Genomic DNA, 13,210 nt, shown 5'->3' with positions numbered 1-13,210 from the left:
ATATAAATATATAAATATATATATATATATATATATATATACACACACACACATATATACATATATATATATATATATATATATATATATATATATATATATATATATATATATATAATATACACAGGAGGTGGAAGAAGAAGAGGAGATGATAGATATAAATCACCTGTGTAGCTGGGGAATCGATTAAAAACGCAACAGTGTTTACAATCGATCACCCATCTCACTCTCACTTCTTCATCGTCCTGTCTGTCTGGGTTCAGATACAAATCTGAACGGCTAGAGGTTTTTCCATACCCTCCCGATCTCAAATGCAGAGATCAGAAAAGGAATGGAAAGTCATGGAAGCCGCCGCATTAATGGACAGAAAGGAACCGCTCGTCGAGCCGTCCATGCGCGGCCCCTTTCTTAACGCGCTCTCAAGGCAGTTGCAGCCCGCCGAGAGGCGCGTCCCAAAAACACAGCAGCTCGCATGCACAAGCCAGAGGAGCGCTCGCCACCGGATGTGATGACGTCAAACACGAATGTCATCATCATCCATTTTAGAACGGAGCATCCCGATAGGGAGACACTCACAGTAAACAACAGACAAACACACAGACAGCGCCCTCAAGCACTGTCTATACGCGCTGAACAGGACCGAAAGACGATGAGATGTCTTCTGTTTCTCCAGGCGCTCCTTTTATACGTCTGGGTCGCGCCATGTTACGTCATAGGCTGTCGCTGGCCAATAGGGATTGGAGTTTTTGGATAGTTGCTTTCAGACACCTGGGTCACGTGACGTTCCCCATAGCGTTTTTGCAAACGAGTTCCCTTTGCGAGTTCCCTTTCGAAAGGGAAACAGGTATTTCAACGAAAATACATCAAATGTGAAGTGTCACATTGAATTGTGGGAATATCAATTTACGGTTTTTCACTGTAAATTATACAAAGACGTTATTTTTCACTTCCAAAAACTGTAAATTTAATGGTATTTTACCGTAAAATTACATTAAATGTACCGTTAGATCTATTACATTTATTTACCGTATATAGTACGGAAACTTTCTGTAAACCAATTAACTATTTTTCACCATAGCAATTTTACAGTCTTTTACTGTTAAAATCACAGTCATTTTTTACTGTGTTAATGAACTATGATTTTTCAACTGGGAAAGTATGGTGATATGTTTTAGTTGAAAGTTTTAACCTATTCACCTCTAGTGTCTTGACTTAATATTTATAATTAGTCTAGGAAAAAAAAAATCTTCCAGCAGTCCATTTCTTTTCAAAAACATGATTAAACATTTAATAAGGTCCTTGGAAAGGGTTTTAAATTTTGCATTAATTCTGAGAGCTACCTTTATGACCTGCACTAAATTATCACCTCGCTCAAGACATGATTCTTTCACTCATGCACAAAAGTAAAAAGAGAATCCATCACACTCTCTGAAGCAGGTAATGTTGATTTAAGAACCAAAAGGGTTATATATAGCCCTCTTTATAAAGAGGAAAGTGAATGAAACATGTAGCAATGGGAAATCCATACAAAGGTCTGCTTTCAGCGTCAATATTAAAGGTCAGAGTCTAATGGAAAAAAATAACAAAGGTGAAAACCTGACAGAAAGCAGTTTGAGTGTGGATAGAGTAATCTGACTCGGTGTGAACTGAACGTGGCACACAGGGTGATGTCAGAGTGATATGGATTACTCTAGTGTGAAAGGTCAGCCACGTCTTTTGGATAGTCACAGATAATAGACACTTTACACACTCACTTTCTTTCTGACTCAACCGCTCTCTTTTTTATTTATTTTTTTTGGGGATTTTGCCACCATTTATTTTTGACCTTAGAGACAAAGAAAAATATTTCATATTCCAAATCTTATTTCCCCTCATTCCTTATGAAAAATGATCTCAATGACTACTTTTGTCTTGTTTTCCATTAAAAATATCTAAACATTCTTAAGATACACTACCATTCAAAAGTGTGGGATCAGTAAAAAAGCACAAGACAGTACTAGTAATTGTGCTATCCACCTACAACACAACCTACAACGACTACAACAAAGTCAAGTCACTATAGGAAGAGTCTTTGTTGATTGTTGAACCTTATCAATGAATCAACCAGAACAAGAGAGCCAGGCGTTACTCACTCAACACTACAGTCTGGTTGCAAACCACATCTTTCTTTCTTAAACCAACTACTGCTGCCTAATAAGTCAATGAATGTATATAAAATTTGCATGAAGATACCTCCAACAGAAACAACAACATCTCACCTCATGATCTAGAAAAATATAAGAAAGCCTTAGAGACACCTGATAATAATTATATAATGTGTTTTTTTCAGTATAACATTTATTATTTTATTTTATTAATTAGTTTAATATAAATAAACATATACACTATCATTCAAAAGTTTGGAGTTGTTCTCTTATGCTCACCAAGGCTGCATTTATTTGATCAAAAATACAGCAAAAATGTTGTGAAACATTATTACAACTTAAAAGAAATTATTCAGTCAGGAGCAGTTTCTCTTTTGTTGTTTGATTAACATAGAAAACACAAGCAGCAGCAGGTTTATTAGGCTGCTGTCACTTTAAGACCGAATGCACTGATCCAATATACTGATTCACATGCGCTTTCGGTTTACGTTCATTTAAGACATGACACAAAGACGGGTATCTTGACACATAAGTGTGTGTATTTGACCATTCAAGCCCAATATGCTGGCAAAAACAACTCTGTTCAAGACTCACACGCTCTATGAGCAGCGGCTTTATGTGCACGCGCCTCCCAGACATGCAACAAGTGCACCAAGTGCAACATAATCAATCATTCCAATCAACCAATTAGATTTGAGGGACAAGTTTACAGTTTATGTCAAGTTTAACACTCTGAGGTCTGAAAACGCGCCGGCGCGTTTTGCAGATTTTTTTTTATAATTGCAGCAAAACAGACTTGAAATACTCCGTCATTTTTTTGTCATAGAGACATAAGTAATATATCAATTGAAACTATAGAATATTTTCTTTTATTTGTATACACTCAGAGTAAAAACACAATGTTGTGATTTTTGTAAAATAAAGAAAACTAACATGATGCGTGATTTCTCCTCTCCCTCTGAACGAAGTCCAATCTGATAGTTCTCAGAAAATGAACTGTAACTTAGTGAATACTAATCACAGAAAAATTAAACTTATGTCTAAAAAAACGTTAAGATGTCAGGTTTTAAATCATGTAAGTCAAATCGAAAACAAACCTTCTGTGTTCATGTAATCTGTATGAAAAGAGAGCCTTGTCAGAAGTCCGTGATTCAGCTCATTATCCGCTAATGCGGCCACGCCCACAGAGTCAGCGCTATTCAGACGCAAATTCAGAGGCAATACATGCATTCATCGTCTCAATCGTGTATTTATTGTCTTGAAAAGTGTTTATCTGGATGTAAAAGTCATGGTTAGCGAGCTCTAGAAGACATGCAGTTAGTTCCTGTTTTCTTTTCTTCTATAGATGAATTTTAGATGAGTTTTTGTTTCTTTAGCGCCCTCCGGCTGCAGTATGAATTGGAAACTCCATTCATGGAATAGCCTCTTCTTCTTTTAGATGAATTTGTGGACTAAAAATGCACAGAGAGCACCCTCCGACTTCAAGGATGAATTGAAAACACCAGCGCTCATAGTAATGACAATGAATATTAAATAAATATAACTCCTCTGTATAGAAAATTTACATAAGCATATGAGAATCCAATATTTCTCCAAATGTGCATGCTTTTAAACTAAAAGCCTATATTCAGACTCTTTGCATCACAGAAATACATTATATTTTAAAGTATAATATAAAACCATTACTTTATATTGTAATAATATTTTTCTGTATGTTTCATATATCATGATGAGCTTGAGACATCACAGAAGGTTTTTTTCACAGCCTACCTGACTGAAATGCCTCATTAATATGCAAGTCATTTCAGCTCATTACTATCCAATTCTTTTGTCTTCTCAGGTGAGAATGGCCCATTATTCAGTGGTGATTCACGCCTCCACGCATACTGTGTTTCTTGGCAAAAAGTGTCTTACAAAAACTAAATCAATATATTGTTTTATATGAAGGAGTAGGCAGCATAATTTTTACATAATTTTGAAGCCATATTAATGCTAATTTAGTACTAATTTCTTTTAACTCCAATTTATTCAATTCATCACCACACCAAACAGACAGGATACAGCGCTACCTTTAAAAACCAATGAGATGGAGATCTTAATAAGCATGATATTATTCAAACCTTGGATTCAGACATGCCCTGATGCCTTCCTCCCCTCCAGATACTGCTTGTCAATGCAGCATTTTTCCAGTTTATGATGCAGCCTTTATGTCAGAGATAACAGACAGAGAGGGGAAGCAGGTCATACTTCCTAATGCCAGAGATATCAGTGGATCAGACCACAGTATAAGGTCGACGGCCCTGAGATGTTTTCTGCAAAACTGGCATCAGAGCAGAAGGCCAGCCTTTCATCAGAGCAAACTGAAAAGGACCTGGCAACCCCTGAATACTGATTACAGTAACTGCAACAATAACTGTGTTTGTTGTTCTAGTTTAGCATTTAAGGGGTTATTCAGGTCTTGTTTACCGGAACTCTTTACCAAAGCTGTTTGATGAGCTGTTTGACGCCATTACAATGATAACATCCTCGTGGCCTCAGCAAGACTTTGACTTTTACATCCGCCGAGAATGTTTACAAAAATTACATGTTGTGATGCGGAGATTTCAGAAGCATTTTAGAACAGGCTAAATACAGTACATAAGCTTACATGAGGGTGAATGTGTGTATTTTTGCCCATACCCTGCTTTGATGTAGTCCAGGAACGTGTGTTCGGCCTCCACCGAGAATGAAAGCAGTGTCACCTGGGTAATTGAGCAACAAAGAACAGACGTTTTACAAAAGCATATGCACACAAACCACATCTGCCACGAAACAATCCATCATCGCATTATGCAAAGACTCTCTTCTCTCAGCTGTCAGTGCCACACAGTCTTTTTCATTAGTATTGTCATTAGGCGACCAGAATCTTTCCATGTTGGGAGGAAGACAGGTGATGGACTATTCATTTGAGTTTTGATTACAATCTCAAAGCCAATTCATGGCAGTCAATGCTGAGAGTCTTTGTGGATCATCAATCACTGTTATCCACCCGGACCTCCAATATTACTTCCTCACTGCTCTTCTTATCAAAGTATGAAACAGAACGCACTATCCAGTCAAGGGACTTGGATATCAGATTGTCCAGTAATTTATCTGAATAATAACCAGACATACAGGGTCCTTGTGGAATACAGCTGGACAAAAATATTCAGTGTTGTAAGAATGCAGTGAATTCAGTGCAAAAAACTGAAATGCTGCCTTGGCAACTAACTGAAACAAATTAAGTTTAATATGAAATTGAAATTGAAATGAAAATAAATTAAAGGTAATATAAATATAAAACAAAACTAATAAAAAGCAGTTTTGTGCCATTGTTTTGGCATGGTATCTGTCAAACGAACTAAAATCAAAAGCACAAAATCGCTTAATCCCCTTATCAAATTGCAAAAGACTGTTACTGTTAAATAAATACAGTAAGGCTGCGTCCGAAATCGCATACTTCCCTACTATATAGTATGCAAAAAACAGTATGCGAGGCGAGTAGTATGTCCGAATTCATATTATTCGAAAAACAGTAGGCGAGAAGTACCCGGATGACCTACTGCTTCCGCCCGAATTCTGTAGTAGGCATTCGATGGACGCTGCGCTATCCCGTGATGCCACAGGAGAGGATTCTTCATATTCAAAAATGGCGGAAAGCGGCGATATGCAGCTCATTCAAGTCCTTAAGTACCTCAGGGAAAAACTGTGTTTACTGTGATTAAATTGCACTTGTTTAACATAATGTAAGTAAACGGCTGACTTATTGAAAGTTTAAACAATGTAATGAGAAGATTAAGAGTTGGCTGTAAAAAGATGTTTACTCATTATTACTGACAGCACATCAAGCTAACGAACAGGTCGAGATAACGTTACATCTGCTTGTTAACACTGTTTTATTTAACGGAGACGTTCGTTGTTAAGCAGTTTAATGAGATTAGAAAACTTAACGGACAGCAACATTCAGGCGGCAGTAGTTTATAGGGCTCACAGTTTGTAGTTTTTTTTAGAATATGTATATTATTATCATTGTATTTATTGTATATAATATTTATGCTATGTTGTGTATTTCTCTCGCCCTCTCTGTCTATCTACACATTTATTTATATATAATGTATTCAAGTTTGTTTATTGATTCATGTCTTTTGTTTCTCGTGTATTTTTATATGCATTCATTTTTAATAAATTACTTAATTTCGTTGCTTCAAATCAGCCTCTGTCATGATATTAACAGATGTATTTTTATTCTGAGGTAAAATTTCCTAGCTAGGTGATTATACTTTGACATATTTAACAAGCTGTTGAAGAAAGCGTGATCTGCGAGCAGCTGACCGACGCCTCCTTTGAGCTGTTGATTGAATCGACGTTAAAACAACGATGAAAGCAGTAAGCATTAATAAAAAACATTGCTGATGAAAGCGGAGTAGAGCAGGCCCTTTAAATTTTCGCGCTGTTGTGACGACGCATGACACGTGACAACATTAACATGGCGGATGTAGTACGCCTGAATTCCATTCATACTACCCATATTCATACTATATAGAACGTACTGTTTTAACGGTCGGGAAGTACGTTCAAATTCAAATGTAGTACCTACTCATGTAGTATGCGATTTCGGACGCAGCCCATGTCTGTTTGCACTGCGTGTTACAAAGCAAAGCGTGCACTTTGTTCACGCAATCAGATCGTGATCAAGTGTTTTCCGCCAAAATAAAAGCACAGCTGCAGTTTTCTGTCAAATTAAAAGCTCAAGGGTTTAGCTCTTGCAAGTGCAAAAATTAGTACAAAAAACACTGTAATTTCCCTACTGTAGAGTAACGTAAAATAATATACCTAGGAAATATTCATTTTTATTTATTTTACAGTGCATTTGATTAACAATGCATGACTATAACTGTCATAGGAATAATAATAATATGTTTTCTTTTGTTCAATTTGCACACTGATCATGGGTTGGACCTCTTAATTTTGAACTCTCAAAGTGCACCAGTTTGATGAATTTAACTTTAAAATGTACAAAATTTTCTTCCGGTGGGGCATGCCCACGGACTGTCCTAGAGAGACTGAGGTTCACCCCCCCACAGTCTCACAAAATCCTTTGGGAAACACTGTAATAGAAACCTTATTATCTTATGCAGTATTATTTTTAAGGTAAATTTAACATATTAAAACCTTTGTACAGAAGAAGGGGATAGCAAATTCACTACTCACTGTGCCAGAGTTGATGTATCTTCTCTTTTTGAGTTTCTTTTTAGCATTCACCACCTGAAATAGAACATTTAGAGATGACACATCATTTACAGGAAGATAGAGTGTGTGTGTGTGTGTGAGAGAGAGAAAGAGAGAGAGAGCGAGAGAGAGTACAAAGTTTTTTTTTGTTTCTTAACATTGTCTTAATCTTTTTCTTGCTATTTCTTGTTTATAAAATGAATTCATGAATTTATATACTTATTTATTGATTGATTTTTATTTTATGTATTATATGTATTATATAATCATTATTTCTTTGCTCATTTAATGGCCAATGCTTTGTCAATACTGTACAAGTCAATAAAGCTCATTTGAATTGAACTGAATTGAGAGAGAGAGAGAGAGAGAGAGAGAGAGAAAATAAGAAAATGAATGCGGTTCTAATTAATCCTTTTTATCCAAAAGTAAGAAAGAAAATTTTGAGAGTAAAAGCTACTGGATCATTTCCAGGCCGCCAGTCATTTTTTTTGTTCCACTTACATTCTAAGACACAACTGATCTAAATGTTTAGATGCTTTGACAAATCCAGTTCAGGTCAGTTACATACGCAACCTTGGCTAACAGTTTGGAAACCAGGACACAGATGATGTGATTTGTATGGATTGGGGTTTAGCTGAACCGACACCGCAGCTTCTAGTGTTGTTTGTCCGACTCAATCCCCAGGAAACCCCAGATCCTTTCAGCACACCGCTGGGACTGTCACACTCCTGTAGAACATCTCACCACCCCCTCACCCCACCACAGGGCTAATGCTAGGGTGAATACATACACACACACACCGCACATTTATACACACCCAACCCCCTCCTCCCCTTCCTTTCTCAAATAGGCTACATAAATTTTGTCTTGCTCTCTTTCACAAACGCTCAAAAATAAATATCTCAACTCATTTGCTGCTGCTGCTGTATTTGCAGTCAGACAAAGTTTGACACAGGATGAATAAGGGAGCCATGAGATGGTTGGTGCACTTTTCATTGCATGCTGAATATCTCTCATGAAACAAACATTAAGATAACCCAACTGGGTGCTAACTAAAGCTTAAATTCTTAGTTAAAACTAAATTGTGTTCATTATTAGCTCAATTTAAGTCATGCACTTGTGGTTGGTCGAGGTTTTTGGTTTCCACAGGTTTTTGTATTCGCTTTGGTGTTCATCACAGCAGCAAATACTTATAGTAATAGGCTACTTAAAGACTTAATAGGCTATTTATTTTTAAACATTTGTTTAATTTAAACATTTTTACATTCTGGACTAAACCATGCCTTAGATGTTGATTGAAAATCAACGTGTTCTTTATTATAATGTTCTTTATTATTGTTTGGTAACATTTAGAAAAAGGATCCATTTGTTAACATTAGCATTTGTTAATCTTAGTTGATGTTCATTTCAACATGTACTAATGCTTTATTAAAATCAAAAGTTGAATCTTTTAATATTATTCAATGGACCTGAGCTAACATGTACTCAGGTCTAAGTGTTCCAACACTCTAATAAATGCTGGGTTTAAAACAACCCAAATTGGCTTGAAAATGAAAAAACCCAGCGGTTGGGTTAAATGTTTGCCCAACCTGCTGGGTAGTTTTATTTAACTCAACTCTTGTTTAAAAATTACTCTATTGCTTGCTTAAAAATTGCTTGGAAATTAACATTTATTAATATGTTTAATAAATGAAAACTTATTAATGTTTCCTAAATAATAATTAAACAATAAACATTTATTAAATTGCTCACTAATAAATGTTCACCTTTTGATTATTATTGTTGCCTCTAGTAATTATGTGTCTGATTCCAACCTATTTTGGGTTCATTTTAAGCTAGCGATATAGTAATTTTTAAACAAAAATTGGGTTAAATAAAAATGCATGTTGGGCAAACATTTAACCCAACCGCTGGGTTAAAACAACCCAATTGCTGGATTTGTCCTTTTTCAACCCAACTTAGGCTGTTTTTAACCCAGCATTTTTTTTGAGTGAAGAATGCTGATATTTCACCATTATCAGTAGCATTAAAGGTGCCATCAAATTGAAAATTGAATTTACCTCGGCATAGTTGAATAACAAGAGTTCAGTACAGTAAATGACATACAGTGAGTCTCAAACTCCATTGTTACGTAACAGTCGGGGTGTACACCCCAATATTTGCATATGCCAGCCCATGTTCCCAACATTATGAAAGGCATTAGACAAGGGCAGAACGTCTGGATGTGCACAGCTGTATCATCAGACTAGGTAAGGAAGAAAGAACAATAGCGAAAAATGGCAGATGGAGCAATAATAATTGACATGATTCATGATAACATTATATTTTTAGTGATATTTGTAAATTGTCTTTCTAAATGTTTTGTTAGCATGTTGCTAATGTACTGTTAAATGTGGTTAAAGTTACCATCGTTTCTTACTGTATTCACAGAGACAAGAGTCGTCACTATTTTCATTATTAAACACTTGCAGTCTGTATAATTCATAAACACAACTTCATTCTTTATAAATCTCTCCAACAGTGTAGCATTAGCCGTTAGCCAAGGAGCACAGCCTCAAACTCATTCAGAATCAAATGTAAACATCCATTTTGAGGGTTACATTAGCTGTGTAAACTTTGTTTATGCACTGTTTAAGGCAAGTGTGAGCTCCGTGGGCGGGGAGTGTGAGCATTTAAAGGGGGCGCAGCCTAAATCGGCTCATATTTAATGATGCCCCAAAATAGGCAGTTAAAAAATTAATTAAAAAAAATCTATGGGGTATTTTGAGCTGAAACTTCACAGACACATTCAGGGGACACCTTAGACTTTCTGTATATCCAGTTTGTATTGTGGATCATTCATTGCAACATTTAACCTGATTTTCATGTTTAAGTATCTGTAATCGGGCTGTGCTTGACAAATAATATATGCTAATGACATGGTTTTAAAGCTGTTGTTATCTATTTTTTGTCCTTCAAGTATCTTAAAATGCACATACTGTATGTAGACCAGGGAAATGTAAATTTTCCCTGAACCACCCTTGAAAACTCTATTTTGTGATCTTTATAATTATGAAACCCTGAGTACGGCCCTGTATCAAGGGGATGTTCCAACCAAGCGCAGTCTCCCCTATATTGTTCAAAACTGATACAATTCTACAAGATAAGTTCTCATACACACATTTTTATTTCTTTTTCTGCCATCATCACTTCATGAATCTAGAATCACCTCCTTTATTTGAACACAATGGATCCTCTGTGGATTAATGTATCAGTATCTGATTTACTAAACTCACCTCATACACGTTGAACTGACTCTGACCGCGAGAGAGCTCTCTGTAGCTGGTGGTGAACTCCCCAATAAAATCATGACTGAAGCACAAGAAACAACAAAGAGACTCTTACTGTCTGTGATGATGAAAATAGATGGAATTGAACTTATTTACAAGGGAGAGATCAGTATTTGTTAGTGCAGCCATTTTAGGTCACATGAATACTGCAGGAAATGTTACCACTACATTCTCAAGGAAAAATCATAATGAAAAAAATCATGTGTCAGTAATGTGTCTTTGTGCGGGGTGTATCAAATGCACACATATGAGATCATATTACATAAATGTGTAGTGTAAATAAACAAATGTGTGTTTTTCTACCTGCCATCTCTGTCCCAGTCGTATACCTCCACTTTAATTGACCTGAAAGATTTAAAACAGAGCATTTAGAAACATGGTGTGGCGAATTGTCAGACACTGAAAAGAGAGCGGCAGCTGAATTGATGGATGCTTTCTGATTAAAAAGGGGCTGAGAGACTCTGTCTCAGTGTCTTTTCATCTCCATGCAAAAACCAACCAATTACAGGCCATTATCCAGACAGTGCACTTGGAATTAAACAGCGGTCGACAGGGAATGAACTCCCGGGTTGTGACACGGAGCAGCCCTGGAGCGTCACTTCACCTGACAGGACGCAGGCGAGTTTCATTTAAACATTAATTACATCTGAAGTTTTGAATAATTAGAAACGCATTCTGTTCAAAGCAAGTTAACGCGATCAATTACACAGAGGCAGCGGAGATTTGTAACCTCGTTAATAAAAATGGCTTTCGAGGGTAATAGCTCTAAACGGCATTTGGCGGCAAAGCATGTCACACACTTGTTATCACAAAATGCAGGGATGTGCTTGTATTTACTGTTGCGATGAAAATTAATGAACAAAAATAGACAACAGTAAAGATCACACACAATTCAGCCAATCATTCTTCTTCCCTGTTAAATAACCAGCATACAATAATGTATGCTGTGTTCTCTTCTTAAAGGGACAGGTTCAACCAAAAATAAAAATGTTGTCATCATTTACTCACCCTCATATAAAACCTGTATTAGTTATTTTCTTCTCTAGAACACACATACACAAAAAAAGATATTTTGAAGAATATTTCAGCTGTTTGTGTCCTTACAAAAAAATGACATCTTAACTGTTGACATGACAGGATTTTCACTTTTGGGTGAACTTGCCCTTAGCTTAACCAGAAAGCCTCCCTTAGTCAAAAATCATCACCAGAAATACCATGCTGGTTGATGGAAATTCATTCCGATCTACTCAGCAGACTCTTTTTTCACATGATTATGCTATGAAAGGTGGATTTGTACTTAGGAAATCAGGAAATTTCCATAGTCGTAGGATGTAAAACATGATTTTGTACGGTTGCTTGATTAGAATTATTTGCTGCTGTTTACAAAGGTAAAAATGAAATCTCAGTGGCACAAATGCATCTGAGTTGGGATGAGAGAATGGACCTAAACTCAGGAGCACTGAGCCTCTATTGTATTTCCATGGAGTACATGGGGAAATTCTCCATCTGTTGGTAAAGCAGACTGGTACAGCTCTGGAGTAAGAGAGCAGATGTAGGCGATTCATCAGAGATCATTTGGCACACTTCCTGTCTATCAGCACTCAGATTCCCTGCAGACAGGCAACCAGTAGATTCACAGACCTTCAACTAAACAGCAAAATGCAACTTCAAATTGCAACTTATTCCAGACAAGGATCTGATTGATGTGTAAAGTGACCAACAACAGTTTATTTTTGTTTTTATGTGTAATCTGAAATATAATTATTTTTGCCTGATCCAGTCTATTATTGTGATATTATATAGAAACTTATATTTTATACAGTACAGTTTTTTTTCTTTTGAAAGAAATAAATACATATTTATTCAGCAAGGATGCGTTAAATTGAAAAAAAAAGTGACAGTAAAGACTTTTACATTATTACAAAAAATATATTTCAAATAAATGCTGTTCTTTTGAACTTTCTATTAAAGGTGCCCTAGAATCAGAATTTGAATTTACCTCGGCATAGTTGAATAACAAGAGTTCAGTACATGGAAAAGACATACATTGAGTTTCAAACCCCATTGTTTCCTCCTTCTTATGTAAATCTCATTTGTTTAAAAGACTTCCGGAAAACACTCGGATCTCAACATAACACCGACTGTTACGTAACAGTCGGGATCATTAATATGTATGACCCCAATATTTGCATAATGCCAGCCCATTCGATGCATTAGACAAGGAAAGGCAGTATTAACGGCTGGATCTATGGAAGTAATTTAATGCCTAATGTTTTTGAAATAAAAAGCTTGTTGAATTGCACTAATTGAAAAAAAATATGCATTACATTAACTGTACTTGCATTTTTATGCATTGTATTTTTAAGGTTTGCATTTTATGGGCTGAAATTCAACATGGTTGTATATTTAAGCTGTGAATATTTCAATTAAAAATATTTCACACACATTTTCATTATTAAAAATTCAATAATTTATATTCACCTTTCAGAT

The 13,210-nt window shown here is 36.0% G+C and overlaps 1 protein-coding gene across 2 annotated transcripts in view; it reads right to left on the bottom strand.

Moving 5' to 3' along the window:
* The window catches only part of cpne5a (copine Va), a 102,040-nt gene that overhangs the window by 25,631 nt on the left and 63,199 nt on the right, over positions 1 to 13,210 (bottom strand). For both annotated transcript variants that reach the window (XM_048209818.1, XM_048209817.1), the window contains 4 exons: positions 11,024 to 11,065; positions 10,667 to 10,742; positions 7,374 to 7,427; positions 4,824 to 4,885 (listed from right to left, as the gene is read on the bottom strand). In XM_048209818.1, coding sequence (XP_048065775.1) covers positions 4,824 to 4,885; positions 7,374 to 7,427; positions 10,667 to 10,742; positions 11,024 to 11,065 — 234 coding nt within the window. The remainder of the gene's footprint in view (positions 1 to 4,823; positions 4,886 to 7,373; positions 7,428 to 10,666; positions 10,743 to 11,023; positions 11,066 to 13,210) is intronic.

This window comes from Megalobrama amblycephala, linkage group LG12 (genome assembly GCF_018812025.1).
Source record: "Megalobrama amblycephala isolate DHTTF-2021 linkage group LG12, ASM1881202v1, whole genome shotgun sequence".
Taxonomy (NCBI): domain Eukaryota; kingdom Metazoa; phylum Chordata; class Actinopteri; order Cypriniformes; family Xenocyprididae; genus Megalobrama; species Megalobrama amblycephala.
Note: the sequence above shows the minus strand (reverse complement) of the source record. Positions and strands in the feature narration are given on the sequence as shown.